This window comes from Zootoca vivipara, chromosome 2 (genome assembly GCF_963506605.1).
Source record: "Zootoca vivipara chromosome 2, rZooViv1.1, whole genome shotgun sequence".
Lineage (NCBI taxonomy): Eukaryota > Metazoa > Chordata > Lepidosauria > Squamata > Lacertidae > Zootoca > Zootoca vivipara.
Window position 1 is genome coordinate 91,664,709 of NC_083277.1, and position 11,357 is coordinate 91,676,065.

Genomic DNA, 11,357 nt, shown 5'->3' on the forward strand with positions numbered 1-11,357 from the left:
CCATCTCTCTCCTGCAAGGAGTTCTGCCCTCGGCCAGCCAGGACTCCATACCTGATGAGCAGAAAGGAGACAGAACCATCTGCTAAAACTTCTTCAAGCCCAGGGTGTTACAGAGAAAGGAAGCAAATCCCAGCACTTCAGGAACCAGGGACAACCTGTCTATTGAGCATTCATTCTGATTTGTTTGCATGGCGATTCTATGAAGTTGTTCTACGCCGCCTTTATCCCAGGCTTTCCAGTGCATTTTTCCTTACCACAAATTTCCAGGCTTTTGGAAACCTCCCTCCCACCCCTCCAACTCCCTAAGGTCAGATGAAAAGTCTGCAGAGAATGTCCAAATGTAGGATCAAATGCTGTACCTTTTGAGTATGGCTCCTATAGTCTGGAATAACACCCGATTTTGATCCTGGAAGTCTTTTCCAATTAGTATTCTAAAACTTTTAAAGTTGGCTGCGACAGTTACTGCATTTTATTGCTCCAACTGTTTGGTTTGGCATGCTTGATCTACTATCATTATTGCATCTTAAACTGTTATTATGTTATTGGTGTGCCTTTCTTTTACAATGTTGTGTTAAAATAGGAGGAGGGACAAGTGACAGGCTTACCTGATTAGGAAATGGTGGAATGGAATGCGGATGGGATAGCCTTCTTTCCTGATGCATATGGCCTCCAAGATCCCAGAATGCCTTAGCTGAGAAGCAACGTATTCAGTATCAAAGATGTTTGGCACCTGAAGTTTAAAGGGAATGGTCTCAATGAGCCAAATAAAGAAGGGGACAAGAACAAGACACAGAAAGACCGCTGGAAAGAACCAGTGCCTTGCCACCTCCCCCCGCAAATTACACCTGTGATCCCAGGGCTTGTCCACATCGGAACAACATGTGGATATTCCTGTGCTGCCCTGGACCTTTCCCCCCTTTAATTGGGAGTATTTTCCCAATTTCAACTGTCCAAAGATCTTAAAGAAAAAACACATTTAATAATAATAATAATAATAATAATAATAATAATAATAATAATAATAATATTTTATTTATACCCCGCCCTCCCTAGTGAGAGCCGGGCTCAGGGTGACTGACATCAATAAAGTTACAATTAAACATAAAAGAAAGAAAAACAATTGATTAAAATGCAGATTAAAATACAAATTAGATTTAAAAATTGTTTTAAAATGCAGCCTCATTTTAAAATGGCCCAAATCAAAACCCAAAGGCCAGGCGGAACAGCTCCATCTTGCAGGCTCTGCGGAAAGATGTCAAATCCCGCAGGGCCCTGGTCTCCTGTGAGAGAGCGTTCCACCAAGTCGGGGCCAATACTGAAAAGGCCCTGGCCCTAGTTAAAGGGTGGGGGAGGTCAAGGACAACACAGGGGCGGGGAGGACATCATATGGACACCTCTGCATTAAAGGGGGAACAGGCTAATGCAAATCCATGGGCCCCTAGATGGCTTGTGCCAGGCCAACCTAAGACTATGCAGAGTAAGACACCAGCCCTTCTTAGGTGTTATAGTCCATATGATTACTATTTACGGGGTGGCTGAGATTTTGGATATACGAGAGGGAATATTGGTACAAGACCTCCAATGAGCAAAACAGTTTCTCATCTAGTTTCCAAATATATGTAATTTGACACGGTTTCTAGCAGAGGAATTAGATGGAAATCTAAAGCGTCCTTGCAGAAAGTTTCTAGCTTGTTTCTAGCCATCAGAATACGTGGGGTGGGCTGCCAAAACATTACTGTGCTCAGGAGCAGACCTTCTAGCCACTGGACAAGTATCCATGGAACTGCCAGTGGCAAAAGTTGATGGATGCTGTAGTTCAGCAACATCTGGAGTTAGAGCATGTTTTCACAGAATCATAGAATTGTGGAGGTGGAAAGGACCACGGGGGGCATTTAGCTCAACCCCCTGCAATTCAGGACTCTTTCGCCCAACGTGAGGCTTGAACCCATTACCATGAGATTAAGAGTCCCATGCTCTACCGACTGAGCTATCCTTGAGCATGTGTATGGAAGAACTTTTCATTGATTTGCAAAACTTAGCCGGGGCATTGTCTTGGTAGCATCTCAAAGACAGCCTCAGTCCCAGCCCTGCAAAGACCAAGTCTTACCTTTTTGGAATTAGGCTTGATGCACCGAACAAAGAAAACGTGGCTCCTGTAAGATAAGAGGGAAAAGAAGTAAAGTGTGTCCATTTTAAAATAGCATGGGATGTGGCTCCAAACTGATTCTCCATCTTGAGAACCACAGCCCACTGAATGGGTGATCAGCAGCTCACTATTTGGTCCCGCCTTCCCACAGGCTCATGCTCTGTGCTGTGAGGTGGCAACACAAATTGAGGGGGGGGAGGCCACTCACCTCTCTAGTTTAGCTGTGAGATCTTGCAAGGAGTGCTGGAATCTAGACACTAATGTAGAAGCTTGATGCGGCGACCCTTGGACTCTAGTTCCACTTCCCGGTTCTCTTTGGTTCATCTGCTGTTCTTTTATTTTCTCAAAAAGGTGGGACACCAGCTTTGGAGAGGTGGAAAAAAGAAATCAAAGCTTCAAAATAAACTTAGAACCTTTAGTTGAAACGTTAGCATGGAGAAGGAACAGCTCCCTCCATACTCCGCCAATGAAAAAAGCAAAGGGCAGTTTTCAAACAGTACAATAGACCAACAAATAAAATTTTATTATAGCCTCTTAGAACAGATGTCCTTTTCATGTTGTTGTTGTTGTTGTTGTTGTTTAGTCATGTCCGACTCTTTGTGACCCCATGGACCAGAGCATGCCAGGCACTCCTGTCTTCCACTGCCTCCCGCAGTTTGGTCAAACTCATGTTGGTAGCTTCGAGAACACTGTCCAACCATCTCGTCTTCAGTCGTCCTCTGCTCCTTGTGCCCTCAATCTTTCCCAACATCAGCGTCTTTTCCAGGGAGTCTTCTCTTCTCATAAGGTGGCCCAAGTATTGGAGCCTCAGCTTCAGGATCTGTCCTTCCAGTGAGCACTCAGGGCTGATTTCCTTCAGGATGGATAGGTTTGATCTTCTTGCAGTCCATGGGACTCTCAAGAGTCTCCTCCAGCACCATAATTCAAAAGCATCAATTCTTCAGCGATCAGCCTTCTTTATGGTCCAGCTCTCACTTCCATACATCACTACTGGGAAAACCATAGCTTTAATTATACGGACCTTTGTCAGCAAGGTGAGGTTCTACAATTGCACAGTATCCTTTATATATAAAAGTTTTATCAGTGAGTGCTCCTTATGCAGAAGATGGAACCATAGCTGCAGATGTTTGCACCAGTTATAAAATAAATCTAAAAATAAACCAACTCCTCTCTAAAACAAACAAACAAAACAGAGCTATCTTGGAACAAGGGAGTGTCATGTGAAAGCATATACACCTCAGGAGTGATTTTTCTATTCACCAGGAAACTGGCATACAATTAAGTGTCTCTTGATGTCTAGCAGTACCACAGCACAAAGAAATCAGCACCAGACAGAGCTCTACATTTCTTGAATGTAAGATCATAGGAATAGTCTACACTGCAGAAGCATAATAATTAACCCAAAGTATTTGACTGTACCTTGTGGTGGCTGTGGGAAAATATCTCCAGGACCTCTGGGCGTAACAGATCGTGGTTTTTATTCAGAAACTTGTGGACCTGTAAAGCCAAATTCCACATCACTCTCATTTGTTTTTAAAAACTACATTAACTACATTTAAAAACTACTCACTTACCTAGGAGTAAACTAAACTAAAGTCCATCAATGGGACTTCTTCGTAGACAAGTTCAGGAGTGCACTGTGAATCTCCTATCAGTATAGTTCTTAGTTTACTCACAATCCTGATTTCCAGCCTTTTCCCCAACTCATTATTATTATTATTATTATTATTATTATTATTATTATTATTATTATTATTTTCCAAGGAAGATTTTCACAGAACGGATTCATTTGTTGAGACATTAGTGTTACATTAGGAAGAAAAGGGGGAGAGAGCTGGAGGGGGGAAAGGCAAGTGGGGGGTGGGGTCAGGTGGCGATGTTTCTATTTTACTTAATATATGTGTGGGGTTTTGTGTCAGCGTCACTTGTGCAGGTTCACTGCTATTCGCTTGTGTTCCTTTGGTGGTGAAAGAGGTTGCGGGTGGGCCTAGGACAGGGGTCCGCAAACTAAGGCCCGGGGGCCGGATGCGGCCCAATTGCCGTCTAAATCCGGCCCACGGACGGTCCGGTAATCAGCATGTTTTTACATGAGTAGAATGTGTCCTTTTTTAAAAAAATGCATCTCTGGGTTATTTGTGGGGTCTCCCTGGTGTTTTTACATGAGTAGAATGTGTCCTTTTATTTAAAATGCATCTCTGGGTTATTTGTGGGGCATAGGAATTCGTTCATTCCCCCCCCCCAAAAAAATATAGTCCGGCCCCCCCACAAGGTCTGAGGGACAGTGGACCGGCCCCCTGCTGAAAAAGTTTGCTGACCCCTGGCCTAGGACGTGGTTGTTCGTTTGTGATATGGCTCCCCTTTCAGCCCCAACTCTTGACTTGTTTTTGCAGATTGGAAAACAGGATAGCTGCCTGCGAAGCTGGAGCTCCACTATCCAGTCTAATAAACAATTTTCCCCAACCCGAATCAAGTAATAATAATCAAAGTCATAATTTCAGTTCTATTTTCCCACCCCCCCCAAAAAAGTTGTCTAGCCCTTCTTTTTCTAAAGAACCATTCAATACACTGGACAGTGTTCAAGTAAGTTGTTGCATACCTGAAACGGGGACTACTCTCACAATGGGACTTCTCCCTCTATTTTCCAGTAAATCTGCTCTGGAGGGTTGGAGAAAAACCAAGAACAGATTTAAGGAAATAAGACAGGGGGAGTCTTATTGAGCGAGTGGACCTCATTCGGTGTATGCATACCCCATTTAGCGCTACATAGAATTCTACTCTAGATAACAGATTGGAAGAGGACAGAAGATTGGAAGATTGGATTACTAGCAGTAAAGTGGCACTTGTTTATGCTGCCATCCAGAACCTCTCCAGATTTGCACTCTCCAGCAAATTAACATATCCTACTTCAGGCACAGGCAAACTCCGGCCCTCCAGATGTTTGGGACTACAATTCCCATCATCCCTAGCTAACAGGACCAATGGTCAGGGAGGATAGGAATAGTAGTCCCAAACATCTGGAGGGCCGGAGTTTGCCTATGTGTTGCTTGAGCTAGGCCAGGGGTCCCCAGACTAGGGCCCGGGGGCCACATACAGCCCCCGAGGCTCTTTTATGCAGCCCCCAGGGACCCCTGCCACTCGCTCTTACCGGTGCGGTGAGCTGCTGACTTCCGACCCAGAAAAGCAACGGAAATAGCTTGTGTGCACGCACAAGCGTCATTTCCGATGTACTTCCGGGTTGGAGGCTTCTGCACATGCGCACAAACTATTTCCGGCGCTCTCCAGGTCGGGAGTGTGCCAGAAATAGCGTTTGCACATGGGCGCACACAGCTGCGCGCTCCCCCACCCTCCGGCCCACCACGCAATCGGCGCGGCGGGCATCTGGCCCAAAGCCGGGTAGGTTTGGAGACCCCTGAGCTAGGCAAACAAGTGCAGGTTAAACAGGGAAAGCAGGGAATGTTGGAGGGAAGCAGGCTCCTATATACCTGGTAGGTAACTGGTCCTGCATAATGCTGCACAGTGAAGACAGGCAAAGGCAGCTTTGGCTTGACATACCAAGGACTGTTGGCATGATGGTAATGGCACTTCTGCAAGAAGGTGTGGTCTGTGGCCTGGATAGGAGACAAAACTCTTCACACACAGCAAAATAACAACTAGAAGTTGGGCATTTAGGCTGTGTGCATGCTATACCTTTCAAGCACATTTGGAAGAACAACCCCACCACCACCACCACCAAAAAGAAAGAATGCTTGGCAATGCAATGTAGCCCTCACAGAGTCGGCATGTACTTTAAATGTATAGTGCATATGCAGCTATTGTGTCACCAACCCCATGATGTGGAACTGTCGACGAGCTGAGATTTGGCAGGTATCCTTGCTTTTGAATTTCAGGCATCTCTTCAAGGCTTTTTTATGCTGACAGGTCTGTGCTGCTGTTTGAAGCTGTTTTGACTGGCCTGTGGTTGTAATGCTTGCTTTTTTTTAATGTTGAAACAAAATAAAAAAATTCTTTCCAGCAGCACCTTAGAGACCAACTAAGTTTGTCTTAGGTATGAGCTTTCAGGGGTCCTTTACCTTTACAGGCACCCATGTGTCACCCACGTACATGCAGCGAATCTGATTAAATACTCTTGTCAAACTTTCTCTCTCCTTGTGTGTGTTGCTCACCAGATTTAGGTATAACCTACCTCCTGTAACACTTCAACAAAATCCAGTGTAAGAAAAAATAACATTCTGAGGAAGAGGCACTCATGAACCCTCTTTGAGAGCACCCATTTTGCTACTTCTCTATGAACAAAAATACCCCTGGACCCAACATGCAAATATGAAAGGGATATCTAAAAACTCCTGACCTGCGATAGTAAAGTCTGATCGTCCAGGATGCGCATAATCCCATGGGGCTTTGCAGCTATCAGATCTAAGCAGGACTCGCTAGGTATCTTGGACACAGGACTCCAGATGAGGTCTTCTTCTGCATACTCCTCCTAATGGTCAAAGGAAATTCAAACGAAGCCTGCATCCATAATATCAAATGTGTCATTCTGTAAACCAGAGCGTTCCAAACTGTGTGCCGCGACACATTAGTGCGTCGGCTACAGTGTGCAGGTGTGTCGCATGAACACTCTCCACGCTCCTCCTGGGGCTGGAAAGGGGTTAGTTCGGCCTCCGATTTGCTAGTAAAACTGGATTACTTTGTCGCAAAATGATGCATTTCTAAAAAGTGTGTCACCAACATTAAAAGTTTGGCAAGCTCTGCTGTAAATATTTCCTAATCTATGGTTCGGCTATCTTTTCCCCACAATACATACAAAAACACACCCTTTGTATAAAACATTTGCATGAGAGGTAGGAAGCTATGAGAAGACAGGTTGATAAGGAGGACTCTGTTTTCATGATTCAATGATGCTGGTTAGAGCCACCTGTATACATATCAAGTCTTTGTGCCTTTATTCCGAGTGCTCACAAACTAAAAGACAAGATCTATGCATGAAATTGGCCCCAACCAGCCACAATGAATCATGCAAACAGGTGAAGGATTCAGACCCGCGAATGTATTGTGAATTTTTTCTTTATCAACTTGTCTTTTCAAAGCTGAAGAGCAATAACACAAAGCTGCCTCTGTGCAATGCAATGGTTCCCTCTTTTGCTCCTGGACAAGTTGTACACCTACCTACATGTACCTAGCTTTATATTTTACCTCCTCTTGGGTGACGACTATTCTGCTGAAGAAGTGCTGGAGGTGTTCATTGGCAAAGTTGATGCACAGCTGTTCCAGGCTGTTCACCCCGAGATCCTGTGGATACAAAGAAAGACACGGACCTCTTTTGCTTCTGGTACACAAAGTCCACAAGGAAAGCGGCAGGTGGCACCTTGCATGAAGAAGAGGAAAATGGCAACAGACCCTGATGGTCTCAGCATATACAGGTGAAACTCGGAAAATTAGAATATCGTCGAAAAGTGCATTTATTTCAGTAATTCAACTTAAAAGGTGAAACCAATATATGAGATAGATGCATGACATGCAAAGCAAAATATGTCAAGCCTTTATTTGTGGTAATTGTCATTATTTGTCGTTAGGCGGGTCAGTTATAAATGGAATGTAATTAATGAAATGTAATAGCAATGTTACATTTAGGGACACAGTTACATTTAGGGACGCAGGTGGCGCTGTGGGTTAAACCACAGAGCCTAGGGCTTGCCGATCAGAAGGTCGGCGGTTCAAATCCCCACGACGGGGTGAGCCCCTGTTGCTCAGTCCCAGCTCCTGCCAACCTAGCAGTTCAAAAGCACGTCAAAGTGCAAGTAGATAAATAGGTAAACGGCGTTTCCGTCCGCTGCTCTGGTTCGCCAGAAGCGGCTTTGTCATGCTGGCCACATGACCTGGAAGCTATACGCTGGCCAATAATGCAAGATGAGCGCGCAACCCCAGAGTCGGTCATGACTGGACCTAATGGTCAAGGGTCCCTTTACCTTTACCTTTAATAGCAATGTTTATTCTTGTTTATTTTTGTATTATCGTAACTATTTGTTTTATTACTGTGGAATTTCCAAAAGAAAGCATTTGTAAAAATAAAAACAAAAATAAATAACAGTAAGTTGCATTACTGAAATAAATGCACTTTTCGACGATATTCTAATTTTCCGAGTTTCATCTGTAGAGCTAACCAATTTTAATGGCTGAGACTTTTAATGGCCGAGACTCTTGCCCAGAACCTGCTGGCTGTTACAGTAGTTTTGCCCTGGAAATACTACAAGTTTATGGATCTAAGAGACAGTCCATATGCACCTCCTCTCCACTGCACTGTTCTTTCTGGTGGGCATTTGAATTTTCCATATTTGACAAAGTGAGGAGACAGAGAGACAAATAGAGAGAAAGGGATAGATATCATACGTGCATTTGTAGCAAAAGGAACCATTCACCAGTACTATTTTAGAACTATAGAGGTGTGGAGAGGGAGAAGCAAAACTGCTCTGACCTAAATACTTGTGGGGAGAGTATGCCGCATAGTGGCCAGAGACAAGCCTTCATGAGTGCTCATTCAACCAATCATAACCAGATCTCTGGAAGTGCTGCCCACTGTGTCCCAGACCTTCAATACAGGCAAACTGCCAATGCTCCCAATTTCGTGCGGCTGCTTTGCAGACGATTCCAATGCCCACCTGCTAACTGATCCTACATAGCAAATGTCAAGGGAGACTGCATGGAAAAGCACTTGCCAACATATTTCCCACAAGCAACTTCAAGAAGACTTGTCGTCAGCATTCATGCATACACAGCAGCACAGGGCAAAAACACAAAGCTGCCCTCAAAGACACCGTAAACACAGGAAATGACCTCAAAGCCATATATGTCAACAATGCCAATGGTGCTGTCCATTTCCAAGGGGGCCAGCCACTCATTGATTTTCGTCAGCAGCCACTCAAAGAGCAGCGAATACAAAACTTTGGCGACTGCATCCCTGAAGAAGTGGAGAGAGAGCAATATTATTTTTAAAGGGGAAAAAACCCCAGAAAATATTATTTGGATGAAAAGCTAGCAGACAGGCACCAGACAGATAAAAACAGTGAAGGTTACCTGGCATCTATAGCACTTTCTACTGACAATGGAGTGAATATCCGGTCATAACATGTTTCCTGGGGAGAGATAAATGTTAGATATGGAGACTCGTGGCATTTTAATGTCTCAAAGTAGGAGAGCTTTGGGGCAATTTCAATCACTTTGTATAATAAAGGTTTCTGCTCAGGAGTCTTTGGATTACAAAAGCTCTAATATGACTCTGCATCTTTGTTCATTCTTCTCATCTGTAGGGACTCATGTTTGTACCCATAAACTGATATAATCTGCACCAAGATGAAAAGCATGCATTTCTTTTCACCTTGTTTTGAAAATACCATATTTACTTGAGTCTAATGCACCATCGAATCTAGCAAGTGCTTTTCATGTTATTTTGCTTTATTGGCTAGAACCAAATTAAACATGCTTAATGCGACTAAAGGCTTAAACCTGAACCAAACCAAAATTCCAATTTGACTGTTTGATTCTGCTCCAGCTAGGAAAAATCAAGGAGTTTCTTTGTTTTCCTAAAGACATTTACATTGACATATAAAAAACAGCGCTTGCAAGATAGGACAGTCCTAGGAATGTACAATAGATGGCACAGTGGAGCCAGCTACCAGTAGACATTATTTTCTAATCCCACTGCAGATAAAAAACAGGGAAGGCAGGCAAATAGGTACTTGTATCTTGTTCCCACTCTTAACAAGGCAGCACAACACAATCCACGTCACTTAACCACAAAATCCTCCTCTGTGAAAAGCATGGTGAGAAGACGTAAGACATGCCAACAAGAAAAAGAGATGCTCACAGTGACTCGGTGGGTGATGGCCCTTTGAAGAAGATCTGCTGAAATATGCAGCAAACTGGCAACAATCTGGATTTCCGTTTCACTGGGGATGAGTGCAAACTCAGAGGATTCTTTCTAGATGGCCATATATACAAAGCGAGAGGAAGGTATGAAATGAGGACATTATTTACACCAAAATTTCAATCCTTAAGACATCCAAGAACACAGACAGCACTGTGCAGTGTCAGTATTCCTAAAACTCTTAAGATCTTCTTTAGTTTTGGATTAGAAGAGGAGGAGGAGTTTGGATGTGATATCCCGCTTTATCACTACCCTAAGGAGTCTCAAAGCAGCTAACATTCTCCTTTCCCTTCCTCCCCCACAACAAACACTCTGAGGTGAGTGAGGCTGAGAGACTTCAGAGAAGTGTGACTAGCCCAAGGTCACCCAGCAGCTGCATGTGGAGGAGCAGGGAATCGAACCCGGTTCACCAGATTACGAGTCCACTGCTCTTAACCACTACACCACACTCATCATCTTCTCTTGCAAATGCCTAACTGGAGATTACAACACATTTGGTCTTTTTTGAGCATTCATTCCAGTTTGTCTGTGGGGTGGTTAGATGACAATAAGCATCTGTCTTGATCTGCAGGCATTATGTATCTTCCTGTGGTTAACAATTATTTAATCCCACACTTTTCAGTACATTTCCTCGTCAGTTTCCTATCTGCAAAAAGTATGTTTCTTTTTTTTTAAAAAAAAAAGTGGATTTGTTGCACTAGAGCCCTTCAATGCACTTTAAACTGTGCAAACCTAAGGTCTGGGTTAGCTCTAGAATCCCCCCGCTGCCACACACAAAATACTGACTGTTCAGAGGCACCCTAAATGAAAAAAAAAAATGTCCCAGGGCCATTTCCCCTTGGCTCAGGTGGTATTACTAATGACACCTTGAATTTGCAAAGATGTGACATACCTCACAGGATGTAAAGCAGATGTTTCCCAACTGCAGTATGCCAGCGAGCACTGCCCAGATGGAGTTCAGCTGGTCACTGGAGAGACCTATCGTCTGGAGAGCCTTAATCAATATCAGAAAATCCTGACCATCCCGCTTTCCTGGAAGCTCACACACTCGGCCCTGGGAGAGTCAACACAGGTTTGCATAGTTAGGAATGAACTTGCATTGGGAATACTTATGCTTCCTGGTAGGAAGCCCATAGACTCTGGATTTTTGTGAATGAGGGGCTATTTTCAATGTACATGTGAGGTTAGACCTGGGTTGCCAACATATTCCACAATGTGAACTAGACCCATTGAAGGGTTTCCAAGTCCACTTAACTTTAGCCCAAGCAGCAGATTTTGTTCTCACATAAT

At 43.9% G+C, this 11,357-nt stretch overlaps 2 protein-coding genes across 2 annotated transcripts; both read right to left on the minus strand.

The window, feature by feature from the left end:
- Positions 1-329: 329 nt before the first annotated feature.
- On the minus strand, positions 330-2,596 carry LOC118079838 (unconventional myosin-XVB-like). Its single transcript, XM_060271845.1, has 3 exons — positions 2,355-2,596; positions 2,108-2,153; positions 330-730 (listed from the first exon to the last, which is right to left on the minus strand). The coding sequence occupies exons 1-3, from the start codon at positions 2,468-2,470 to the stop codon at positions 602-604; spliced, it is 291 nt and encodes a 96-aa protein (XP_060127828.1). The 5' UTR covers positions 2,471-2,596; the 3' UTR covers positions 330-601.
- An 828-nt stretch (positions 2,597-3,424) lies between these two features.
- Positions 3,425-11,147, minus strand: LOC132591652 (unconventional myosin-XV-like). Its single transcript, XM_060271051.1, has 9 exons — positions 11,088-11,147; positions 10,008-10,121; positions 9,218-9,276; positions 8,978-9,101; positions 7,340-7,435; positions 6,495-6,626; positions 5,629-5,754; positions 3,566-3,643; positions 3,425-3,442 (listed from the first exon to the last, which is right to left on the minus strand). The coding sequence occupies exons 1-9, from the start codon at positions 11,145-11,147 to the stop codon at positions 3,425-3,427; spliced, it is 807 nt and encodes a 268-aa protein (XP_060127034.1).
- Positions 11,148-11,357: the final 210 nt, after the last annotated feature.

Excerpts from the sequence above, each read along its gene's own strand:
- LOC118079838 (XM_060271845.1), bottom strand. The coding sequence starts at position 2,470 with ATGAACCAAAGAGAACCGGGAAGTGGAACTAGAGTCCAAGGGTCGCCG. Across the intron at positions 2,154-2,354 it reads CTCACAGCTAAACTAGAGAG|GAGCCACGTTTTCTTTGTTC; the intron begins GTGAGTGGCCTC and ends CTTATCTTACAG. Across the intron at positions 731-2,107 it reads TCAAGCCTAATTCCAAAAAG|GTGCCAAACATCTTTGATAC; the intron begins GTAAGACTTGGT and ends TTTAAACTTCAG.
- LOC132591652 (XM_060271051.1), bottom strand. The coding sequence starts at position 11,147 with ATGCAAACCTGTGTTGACTCTCCCAGGGCCGAGTGTGTGAGCTTCCAG. Across the intron at positions 6,627-7,339 it reads TAGTCGTCACCCAAGAGGAG|GAGGAGTATGCAGAAGAAGA; the intron begins GTAAAATATAAA and ends TTTGACCATTAG. Across the intron at positions 5,755-6,494 it reads ATCAGACTTTACTATCGCAG|GCCACAGACCACACCTTCTT; the intron begins GTCAGGAGTTTT and ends TCTCCTATCCAG.